At 34.7% G+C, this 12,605-nt stretch overlaps 1 protein-coding gene across 5 annotated transcripts in view; it reads right to left on the bottom strand.

The window, feature by feature from the left end:
- The window catches only part of SLK (STE20 like kinase), a 56,882-nt gene that overhangs the window by 26,811 nt on the left and 17,466 nt on the right, over positions 1-12,605 (bottom strand). For all 5 annotated transcript variants that reach the window (XR_016388155.1, XM_022568841.3, XM_022568842.3 and 2 more), the window contains 6 exons: positions 11,978-12,142; positions 9,690-9,738; positions 9,208-9,357; positions 2,633-2,705; positions 2,276-2,470; positions 1,400-1,481 (listed from right to left, as the gene is read on the bottom strand). Coding sequence is in view for 4 of the 5 variants with exons in the window: in XM_022568841.3 (XP_022424549.1) it covers positions 1,400-1,481; positions 2,276-2,470; positions 2,633-2,705; positions 9,208-9,357; positions 9,690-9,738; positions 11,978-12,142 (714 nt within the window). In the remaining variant the exon portion in view is untranslated. The remainder of the gene's footprint in view (positions 1-1,399; positions 1,482-2,275; positions 2,471-2,632; positions 2,706-9,207; positions 9,358-9,689; positions 9,739-11,977; positions 12,143-12,605) is intronic.

The following is a 12,605-nucleotide window of genomic DNA, read 5'->3' as shown; positions in this document are numbered from 1 at the left end:
GACCCAGCAATCCCACTCCTAGGCATGTATCTGGAGAAAACCGTAATTTGAAAGGATGCATTCTCCCCGATGTTCACTGCAGCTCTATTTACAATAGCCAGGACATGGAAGCAACCTAAGTGTCCATTGACAGAGGAATGGATAAAGAAGATGTGGTACATATATACAATGGAATATTACTCAGCCATAAAAAGGAATGAAATAGTGCCATTTGCAGAGACACGGATGGACCTAGAGATTGTCATACAGAGTGAAGTAAGTCAGAAAAACAAATATTGTATAATGTCACTTATATGTGGGATCTAGAAAAATGGTACAGATGAACAAAGTCACAAATGTACAGAACAAACTTATGGTTACCGAGGTGGGGAAGGGGGCATAGGACGAACTGGGAGACTGGGATTGACATATATACACTACTATGCATAAAATATATAACTAATGAGAACCTACTGTTTAGCATGGGAACTCTACTCAATGATCTGTGGTGACCTAAATGGGAAGGAAATCTAAAAAAGAGTGGATATATGTATACATACAACTGATTCACTTGTTGTACAGCAGAAACTAATACAACATTGTAAAGCAACTATACTCCAATAAAAATTTTAAAAAGTGTCTATAAACATCTGTTTTTTGACATAGTTCAAATATTCTTAAGAGTAAGAAGATATTTTATTCACCTCTGTACACTCAGCACTTGGTGTTTGTCACAGATTAAGGCCTTCAAATGGGGGGGGCAGTGAAATAATAAGAGAAAGTGTGTTCCAAGGATATACTTGTTGTACAAAGGAAATTTTTCCCGCTTCTCCCCCCAGATAAATAGATCAACCTAAAAAACTATAATGGAGGAGTTGTACTCAATCTAACAGTAACTGCCTCAAGACTTGTCATTCTATTTCTCTACCTATACTATTACTGACAAAATTTTATTTCAAATATTACAAACAAGTCCTGCTATAAAACAAAATTATCCAATCACTTTAACACCATTTTTTAAAAGTTAGCAATATTTACTGAACATTTACCCTCACTGTAAGGGACATTAAAAAAAAATTAATTAGCTCATGGCCCCTGCCACCAAGGTGCTTGTTTTCTAGTAACTGGAGAGACAAAATGTAAGTAACTGATAAAGTGGAAATAACTAAACAAAATGAAAAAAACACAAACTGAATCAAAAAAGCATACAAGAAATTTAAAAGCTAAATAAATGCCCTTTAATAGCAGCAGCAAATGTTTGTAAAGCAAATGTTAACTACTACAATGAACCTTGAGTGAGTCTGCACAGGGAAACTCAAGTGGAGAGAGGGCACACTGAAGGAATCTGAAACTGTATTCTTCTTAAAGAGACGTTACAACAATTGTATGGTTTGCCATTGTCATACTACTCTTATCTTACCTGCAGTAGCTGAGATGTAGTCCACCTGGAATCCACATTCTTTTCCAAGCATTTCTTTAGAAAGTCCTTAAAATTTGAAGACCTTCAAAATAAAATTTTAATAATGACATTCTATTTTTCTTGTTAATAAAATCAAAACTCTGAGAAACTATGGTTAAGTTCCATTATGTATGTAATAGTATTAATTCAACATAAGAAAACTAGTTATGAGAATATTAGTATTTCATAAGTCATTTATCTATAAATATTAAGTTACATATATGTAAATAGATTCATAGTTTAAGTCATTGAGATACAGCCGTATACCCATAAGTATGCTAAAAATCACAAAAATTCTTCCATTATATATATATATATATATATTTTTTTTTTTTTTTTTTTTTTTTTTGCGGTATGCGGGCCTCTCACTGTTGTGGCCTCTCCTGTTGCAGAGCACAGGCTCCGGACGCGTAGGCTCAGCGGCCATGGCTCACAGGCCTAGCCGCTCCGCGGCATGTGGGATCTTCCCGGACCAGGGCACGAACCCGTGTCCCATGCATCGGCCGGCGGACTCTCAACCACTGCGCTACCAGGGAAGCCCCCTTCCATTATATTAAACTCCACAAATACAGATCAATCACATATATGCCTCACTTTCTCATAGTACAGAAAATACCTCTTTCATGTAGAACTCAAATCACTGGTATCTTTTAATTTATGGGGAAAGTTAGTTACAGGAGTTTATATGGTCCTTAAGTCTTTAAAATACACCAAAAATCAGTTTTCTACTTCATACAATCTTTGTACCATGTACCTAAATTTAAATACCCTTGGAAAGTTGGAAGAATAAAGCATCAAGTTTTGCTTCTTAAAAAAAATTGTTTAGGAATACTTTACCATTTTGATGGCTGTGCTAATGTAGGGGGCTCAGATTTTGCTATTTTTAGCAGCACTCGCATTGGATTTAATTCATGATGAGGTGGTTCTATCTCAGCCATTTCTATTAAAGTGATACCCAGGGACCAAACATCAGCTTTGTAGTCATAGGGTCTGTCCTTAGATGTTTCACACATGACTACCTCAGGAGCCATCCTATGAAGACAAAGAACTGAAAATTAAGATGTTTAACTTAAGAGCAGTGATCACAAACCACGTAAAAGATAGACAGTATAATTGATTATGTGGACAAAATTCATGAGTAATAATAACTGTTGACATAACTAACGCTGCAAATCCATAAAACTGAATACATACCAATAGGGTGTGCCGATAAAGGAATCTCTCCTTTGAATTGTCCTTGTGTTTTTAGCTGATACTCCAAAATCCGCTTGAAATAATCATACAAAAGTATTAATGACAGTTTTTAAGCAAAGGACGCTATATTCAACATAAGGGAAAAGCATATCAAGTCTTTAATAAGGCCACTGTTATTAAAGGGTAAGCAAAATAGAAAGATAAATAACTTCTCTATCATCCTAATTTTGACCACCCTCTTTCTACCATACGCCCACCCCCCAAAAAAAAACTGCCAAAGAAAAGATTCCATCATTAATACACTTGATACCACCATCCTTACACATCTTCAGATCACAAATTCTCCAGAATTGAAAAAAAAAAAAAAAGTAACTTTAAAATAGATCAGTCTATCCACTTCACCAAAATAAATGCCAACTAGTGCTATATGTGACAATTAAATTAACGGACATTTTTTCTATAGTGTGAAAAACAGAAATTATACAAAGCAGCCTTTATGACAGCATATGTCTTGCTAACTTCCTCATAAAATTATACCACAAAGAAAAAAATTAGGAACGATGCTTTCTAATTTAAATTATAGGGCACAGCAACATTATAGCATTATCGGTTGTTAACCCCTTTTCAGCTTAGAGCTCAATCATTAATAGCAACATAAAATTGCTATTGCTGCATAAATTACCTCATGCCATATACATTTAACTTTTAAAGTTTCATTTGACATGCCATGATTCTCAAAACTGAATAAATACCAAAAATCCTGTATTTAGTATTCATGCCCCAAGGCCTGGCACAGAATATACACACAATAAACGTCAGCTATTGTTATTAATCATATGTGTAATTTTAACCTTTGTGATACTTTGGCCATAGAACTCTTAAAACTCATGAAATCCTGCCCTATATTCCAATTATTTATGTCTATTATATAGTTCTTTCTTTTCTTTTTTTGACCATGTAGTTCTCCTGCTTAAAACATCTTGGCAGCTACCTATTGCCTGTAGAATGATGTTTAAGCTTCTTAATATGGTGTATGAAGTCTCTTGTTACACTAGATATTTCATTAATGTTTTATAATTAAATTAATAAATTAATTTGCCAATAGAACATACTATACTTGGAAGATATATCTGCAGAAAATGCAACATAAATAGATGTATTCAGGACTCTCCATCCCTATTATCCCCCTACTTCCTCAACTTATAACTTGCGATGTTTCCACAGGACGGGATTGAGATCACAATATGAAATTCCTGCCAGAAGAGGTTTTCTACTCAGGTAGAGTCAGCTCAGTACGTATTCCAGTGTGTTCCTAGAAGCTACTAATGGTCTATTCTTTTTAACTTTTTCCCCCTCAGAACATGACTGGGAAAGGAGGTTGAGAAACAGGCCTAAACCACTAAGGTCCACTGTCAACATTCGTCCCTCTCGAAGCACTCTTATGAGCAGGAGGTAAACTAAGGAGGGACAAGAAGCCATCTTCATTTTTGTGCAAAGGGGAAAACTAAGGTCATTATGTGCTTTACAGTTCTACTTATAATGATATGGCATATATATGCTGGTCTGTTAAAATAGCATTTTACATACTTATTTCCATTTGTAACAATGTGATCTGACAAGACCATAAAAATTTGATTATTGTATATATGGTTCTTGAGGATAGCATGGTTCTACATGCATCTGTGTACACTTAATACAATGTCACAGAATTGGAAGGTTCTCTGTATTTATGAATTAATGAAACAAAGTGCAACTATTTTAAATGTCAACCAACTCAAAACTATTTTGGCATTCCTAAATCTTCAAAAATATACTTATTTTTAATGGCATGCATTATTTTACACAAAAGTATATTCCTGTATTCAAATAAGATTTCAGTACACTTACAGAAAAACATGCACTAAAAAAGATCAAAATTACATTTCAAAACAAGCTACAAGACTAAAAAATGATGACATAAAAGAGTAACAGAAGTCAGAATTTTAAAACTCATAAATGAGGTGACAGAACTCAAGGGAAAATTAGAAATAAAAAACAACTTTAGAAACAAAGGCTAAAGTAGGAGGAATGCAAGAGCAAATAAACACAACAAATGCACACCCATTACCACTTCACACCCATTAAGATAGTTATCATCAAAAATACAGAAAATAACAAATGCTGGCAAGGAGGTGGAGCAACTGGAACTCTTGTGCATTGTTGTGGAAACGTAAACTGGCGCAACCACTGTGGAAAATGGTATGGTGGTTCCTCAAAAAATTAAACAGAGAATTACCATATGATTCAGCAATTCCACTTCTGGGTATATGCCCAAAAGAACTGAAAGCGCGGACTCAAATAGATATTGTACACCCATGTTCATAGCAGCATTATTCACAAAAGCCAAAAGGTGGAAGCAACCAAAGTGTCCATCAATGGATGAACGGATAAATAAAATGTGGTGTATACATATAACAGAATATTATTCAGCCTTAAAAAGGAAGAAAATTAACACATTCTACACCATGGATGAACCTTAAAGACATTATGCTAAGTAAAATAAGCCAGTCACAAAAGGAAAAGTATTGCAGGATTCCACTTACATGGGGTACAGAGAGTAGTCAAGTTCACAGAGACAGAAAGGAGAATGGTTGCCAGGGGCTGGGGGAAGGAGGAAATGGGGACTTAAGCGTTTTAATGTGTACAGAGTTTCAGTTAAGGAAGATGAAAAGGTTCTGGAGAGGCGTGGTAGGGTTGGCTGCACGACAGTGTGAATGCGCCGTATGCTACGGAACTGTGCACTTAAACATGGTTAGGACGGTGAATTTTAAGTATATTTCGCCACAATGAAAAAAAATGAAGAAAGATAAAAAGAACCTGAGAGAAAGTTATAAATACTGATGATTGTCAAGCCTGACAAAAAGATAATAAAAGTCTCCAAAGGAGAAAGTCAGTGCAAGGGAACAGAACAAATACTCATATCTATAATTACAGAAAACCTTCCTGGGGGGCGGGGGGTGAGCAGGAAACAAAAAAACAACACTTAGAAAAGTTTAGTCAAAGTTTAGTCCTTAAAAAAAAGTCTTTGGCATCTAGGCAAAAAGATCACATGACTTGCACGAAAAAGAAAATCAGATTCTCATCAGACTTTTCAATAACACTTTATAATAGAAGAAAACAGAGGAACATATTTTAGATATTCAAGGAAAGAAATGTGAACCAAGGATTTTCTATCCAGCAAAACTGACCTTCAAAGTATAAAGGGTAGAAGTGTTACCATTATATAAGAACTCAGAGAGCCCTTTCAGAGAAATCTACCAGAGAATGAACTTCAGACAACCAACATAACCAAAGAGACATGAACAAGAGCGGTGGTGAGCGCTGAATATAGAAATGAAGGTTAAAATGAGTAATTACAGAATACTCCAAATCTATCTTCAATGTTCTTGAGAAGCAAGATTCTCAGGATAGAAGAAAAGCAATACAGATGTAATACAGAAGGGGCTAAGAGAAGGAAAAAAAAAAAGGCTTTACCCTGAATTTGAATAGGTCATATGTAGGAACTCATGGGAGCCTAGCTCTGTCCTTTGTAAAGGCCTAGAATGAAGGCAAATCCAGAAACTATAAGCATGTCTAACACTCAGATTGTGGTCTTGAAATACCATGTCCTACTAAAACTTCTTCTTCAGGGCTTCCTGAAGAAATGGCTAATTACAGGTCTGAGGCAGGAAATGTAAAAGATGAGCCTGAAACATCTCAACCTAACAGATGGCAAGGAATCTACCAAAGATTAGTAGAGTCATGTCAAAAAGATTAACAAGCCAGCTTGAAGAAGCTCCCACTGACCAAGATGGTACAACGTGAGCTTTAATAAGGATAAAAATTGTAATAGATTTGAAACCTATAAAATAAAATTACATTCATGAATTAATAATGCCATTTAAAAAAATACTGGCCACCAACTAAGGATGAGAGAGAACCAATTCATTGTCTTTAAAGCTAAATAAATAAAAGGAAAGAATCAAGTATTTTTCCTGTCCTGTCTATAGGAACTATACTCCTGAATAACCAAACAGTTGAAGGGAAGTGTCTTTTTATATAAGTATTCCTAATTTTTTAATGATGATAAATGAAAATAATGAAATAACTGATGAATAATTACACCAAAATTATTATCAAAAATAATAAACGAAAACAAAATGATGTAATTCATTTTGCCACTCCAATCAAAGAACGGATCCAGGCATTAAACATCAACAGCTGCTAACATCAAAAAAAAGATCAAAAAGCCGGTATTACATGCCTCCCAATGAAAGAACACAAAACCACCTACAGTCTTGCCAAAAAAGTCAAACTTGAGACTGATGAGGCTTTTGGATTCATCTGCAAATTGAGGGAAATACAGAGAGGAACTTACTAAAGTCATCAGGAGTACACAGTCAGCAAAATGCAAGATGAGAGAAACTCTACAGGTCCAACAGCCTAGGTCCTACACATCAGTGTTTCTCAACCTTTTTTCATCTCTCTCCTAAGGAGCCTTTTTAGACATTTTTTCCGAATCCTCCCTCCCCCCCATGAAATTTTAATGCCACAGATATACTGTATATCTGTTTGTGTATATCTATGGGCCTTTGGAGGGTCACAACCATGGTAACACTAAAATTTTTTGTCCCCAAAGAACCAACTTTCTTTGAGAAAGCACGCCATGAGAATGAATGCCATAGATAAAATGTAAAGAGAAAAAAGGAATGACAGGGCGGTGGGGGGCAACCTATAAATTAAAAGAGACTTAGAAGAAAAAGCAGGTTTTAAATATGGGTAAGTCTAAACTCTAAAGTCTAGACATGAACACTGGGTGACAGAGCCATAAAGAAACACAAGGAAGTGATTACTATAAAAGTCAGGATATAGATTACCTGTGGAGAAAGGAGGGACAGTGTGATTGAGAGCGGGCACATGAAACAGCTGCTAGGGTGCCTGACATAGTTCTAGTTCTTTTTTTTTTCGCTGAGGCATGCGGGATCTTTCGCTGTGGCGCGCGGCCTCTTTGTTGAGGCTCGCAGGCTTCTTCTCTCTAGTTGTGGTGTGTGGGTTTTTTCTCTCTAGTTGTGGCTCTCAGGCTCCAGAGAGTGTGGACTCTGTAGTTTGCGGCACTTGGGCTTAGCTGCCCCGCGGCCTGTGGGATCTTAGTTCCCCGACCAGGGGGGATTGAACCCACGTACCCTGCTTTGCAAGGTGGATTCTTTACCACTGGACCACCAGGGAAGTCCCATTCTATTTATCTAGGTGGTGGTCACAAAGCTATTGTGTACAAAGCTACAAGTCAATAAGCTACACAACTGTTAGTGTGGTTTTCTGTATCTGTAACCATTTCTTAATAAAAAGGTTAAAATTTAGTAGTCCTAAATTTTACTATAATTTTTCAAATTATACCTGTTTAGATGTCATGACAAAGTGAAGTGAAATGACTATGATCACTGGTATCAGCATGGCCTTTGAATATATTTTGTTTTTAATATCCATCCAAAATACCCAAATTTAGACTTCATCACCAGATTTTTTAAAAATTCATATCTTGGGGATACTTACTTCTATTTGTATGCGCATATGAAATTCATTAATTTCCCATCTAAAATCTACATCTATTTCTCCTTATGAAATTATCATTTATTCCCTCAGGGTAAAAAACAAAATTAAAAATTCTAGTCCTTACATTTATTTTAGGCATCTTTTTCAGACTTAAGGTTAGTTACTTTGTTAGTTTAGCCAAGATACCATATCTACAAAATAGAATATAAAACTAAACATGGAAAAAAAAACCCACTAGATATGAGTTTTGGAAATGAACATAAAACTAAGTTAGTGGTTTTACATACTATAGCATTTTCTAAATGTATTATATTTACAAGTATTAAGTCTACATACAAAAATTTAAGGGAAAAATAATTAGCCAGTCTTTTAAAAGTGTGCCATTTTAAAAATAAAAATCCATCCTTTCTTACTTTTAAAGAGTCTTTATATGAGGTACCTATACTTAGGAATTCTGGGAGTTAATGGATAATTATGTATCCAAGGAAGTTTTGTTTTGTTTTTTGTCCACACTGCATGGTGTATGGGATCTTAGTTCCCTGACCAGAAATTGAACCCAGGCCCTCAGCAGTGAAAGCACCGAGTCCTCACCACTGGACCGCCAGGGAATTCCCTCCAAGGAAGTATCTTAAAAATTAACACTGAGGAGATACGGGGATATATGTCTATGTATAGCTGATTCACTTTGTTATAAAGCAGAAACTAACACACCACTGTAAAGCAATTATACTCCAATAAAGATGTTTAAAATAAATAAATAAAAGCATACAGGAATTGAAAGACCTGTACTCTGAAAACTATACAACACTGTTGAAAGATATTAAAGAAGACCTAAATAAATGGGGAAAAAAAATTAACACTGAATAATTCTCCATGTTTCACATATTTGAATACAATTCTCCATGTTTCACATATTTGACTTGTAACAAAACAATATTAAGTTACAGACATACGGGGGAAATCTCAAAGCACAAATTCAAATGTTTTATATAAAGGAATAAACTTACCCAACTTAATATCTCCATCTAAGGTAAAAAGAATGTTTCCAGCCTTTAGATCTCTGTGGATGATTTTATTATCATGTAAGTAGTTCAATGCCTCTAAAGTCTGCTTACAAACTACTTGTATTTGGGACTCAGTTAATGGTCTCTCAAGCTCTACAAGGAAAAAAGTAAACAAATCTGCATTTTTGTACAGTGAAAGCATACCAGCAGGCTATATAACTTTACCATCACTGTCAAAGATCATACACAATGAACTGATTTTTAAAAAACTATACACAAAACTTTCTTCACATATTATACTCAATGTTTAATTTTAGAATTTTATTACAATTATCCAAGAATATAAAAATAATTAGGCTGATTTCTTAACTTACTGAATGTCTCTAAACAATAAGATAAATATATATATATATAAATGTTTGAAATCATTTGACTTTTTAAAGTATAATTTAAGATATAAACATGAAGAACAAAAAACCATTTACCAAGCATCACAGCATCCACTGCTCCACCTGCACAAAATTCAATGAGGATCTGCAGGCAAATAAAAAAGCATGTGTCTAACATGACATTGAGTTTGAGTATTTTTTCTTCAATTTAGCATAAAAGATAAAGAAATAGCTATAAAATAACCTAGGTTACAGAAACAATAGTATGCTAACAACCATAAAGATCTTCTTTGTAAAAACAGTTACAAGTCTTAATGATATACAACTAAGAAAGCACAAAGAAAACACATTGTGGAAATATGTGCATTTTTGTTAATCTTCATTTTTAGTGTCCCTGCTTCTGTAAAATTACCAGGTGTAGAATTTTTATTCAGGACAGTATTATATATCCATTTCATCACCACTGAAAGATTTTATACTCTCCTTTTTAAGGTAACTATTGAGAAGTAAGTGATCAAGTATATTTTTTAACTTTATTTCTAGGAATAAACCCTGAAAAGAGAAACTTTTAGTTTTTCTAAAAAACAGGAGAAAAAACATATACAAACGCTTCAGATCCTAGCTCAATTATCACTTCCTGATGGATGCCTTCCCAGACCTCCCTGGTACATACCACCATGCACCTTTCCTTCTGAACCCTTTATCACAGTTTTAATTTTATATTTATTATGATTCTTTGATTAATTAATGTCTGTCTCTCCCACTAAACTGTCCCTCACAGTTGTCCAGCTTTTTATTTTGTAATAGTCTCAAGTTAAGATCTTATCTATTTATTAAGTTGTCTAGGAATTCATTTTCATCTTATCTATTTATTAAGTTGTCTAGGAATTCATTTTCATTACTATCTCTGGAAACATTCTGCTAGAACTCTGAACAACTATATTAGAAGGCACCACACTAATAATAACTACAGATTTTATTTTTAATTACATACCTTAACAAATTGTGTAGCTTCACACTTTTTTCTCCTCTGTATAACAACACTTTATTTTTTACAGGAGCTTGCCAATAAATTGTTTGGAAATTCATTATATCATATGAAAAATAATTTGAGAGACAGATCATTACTCATCCTAGAGATGAGTAAACAAGTCATAAAGGTTAATTGACTTATTCAAGCTCCTGCCTAGCGTCACCAAAATCAAAAAATAAAGGCCTTTTGATTCCCAATCAGGTACAGCTTGTACAATCTACTCTTCTTTCGTAACACTTTGTTTCTTCCTTCAAGGAGAAAAAACTAAAACTCCATTTCAAAAAGTCCTCTTGATTAAATTAGTATCGGTGCAGAGCAAGTGACTGACTGGTTATTATACTAAATATTAACACTTTACTTATATATTTATTTATGCCTAATATTCCCTAAAAATGAATAAAATTTTTACATACAGACTTGGCCACTACATCATGCACTAAAGTTGGGCTTGATAATATATAAGATAAATGTTGGGTTGGCCAAAAAGTTTCCGTAAGGAAAAACCTGAATGAACTTTTTGGCCAACCCAATATTTAACATTTCTAGTAAGCATTTTATAATTTATTACATGATTTATCAAAAGTTTAGTATAAGAAATTATAAACAACTGCAAAGAAAACAAAAGAAACTCTAAAACATTTTAAGTAAATGCTTAAATTTAAATCAAGACACTTAAATTTAAACAAGACACTTCAAACTAACAACATTGTAAATCAACTATACTTCAATTAGAAAAAATAAAATTTTAAAAGTGCTGGAAAAAAAAGACTTCAAAGAAAGAAAGAAGTTCCAACTGGGAAAAAAATTAATTAAAAACAAGAAAGGCATCTAATTTCATTATTTAGGAAATTTAATATTCTTAACCAAGTTTCTACATTTGAGGCCAATGCCAAACAATCATGAAATACAGTACAATCTGAAATACACATCAAAACATCTGTTGAAGGGGCTTCCCTGGTGGCGCAGTGGTTGAGAGTCCGCCTGCTGACGCAGGGGACACAGGTTCGTGCCCCGGTCCGGGAGGATCCCACATGCCGCGGAGCGGCTGGGCCCGTGGGCCATGGCCGCTGGGCCTGCGCGTCCGGAGCCTGTGCTCCGCAACAGGAGAGGCCACAACAGTGACAGGCCCGTGTACCGCAAAAAAAAAAAAAAAAAAAAAAAAAAAAATCTGTTGAAGCTAAGGATAATTATGTTGCTAATGACCCTCTCATCAGCAGGTCAATTCTCATTCAAGTAGCATAAGTAACTAAAAAGAAGAGGTAGTACATAAAATAGGCCTACAAAACTTATAACCTCTTTAGGACAATTAACTCATTTTGGTTATTCCTATAGATTAACAGAAAACACTTACCCAAAGATTGTTCTCATAATAGAAGGCATCTAGAAGCTTGACTATATTAGGGTGATCACAAGATGCTAATATATCAATTTCAACCATGTAATCTTCAAGTTCTTCTTCAGATTTGGTGTCAATCACCTTTGCAGCAGCTAAAACATTGGTCTCTTTATTCTGGGCCTAAAAACAAAAGTATCAGAAGTTCATGCTTATAACGCATACTTGCTTTTTAAATTTTTTTTTTTAATAAACTTTATTTTTTAGAGCAGTTTTAGGCTCCCAGCAAATCTGAGCAGAAAGTACACAGAGCTCCCATGTACTCTCCTCCCTACACATGCACGGCCTCCCCCGCTATCAACATTCTGCACCACAGTGGTACATTTGTTACAACTGATGAACCTATATTGACACATCATTATTACCAAAAGTCCACTGTTTACATTAGGATTAACTCCTGGTATGTGCTCTACGGGTCTGGACAAATGTACGATATGTATCCACCATTATAATATCATACACAATAGTTTCACTGCCCTAAAAATCTCTATGCGCTGCCTATTCATCCTGCCCTCTTCCTAACCCCTCCACTGATCTTTTTACTGTCTCCATAGTTTTGTTTTTCATACAGTATGTAGCCTTTTCA

The sequence above is a fragment of the Delphinapterus leucas genome, chromosome 16 (assembly GCF_059928025.1).
Source record: "Delphinapterus leucas isolate spDelLeu-1000000601 "Yukka" chromosome 16, BTC_Dleu_Yukka2, whole genome shotgun sequence".
Classification (NCBI taxonomy): Eukaryota; Metazoa; Chordata; class Mammalia; order Artiodactyla; family Monodontidae; genus Delphinapterus; species Delphinapterus leucas.
Note: the sequence above shows the minus strand (reverse complement) of the source record. Positions and strands in the feature narration are given on the sequence as shown.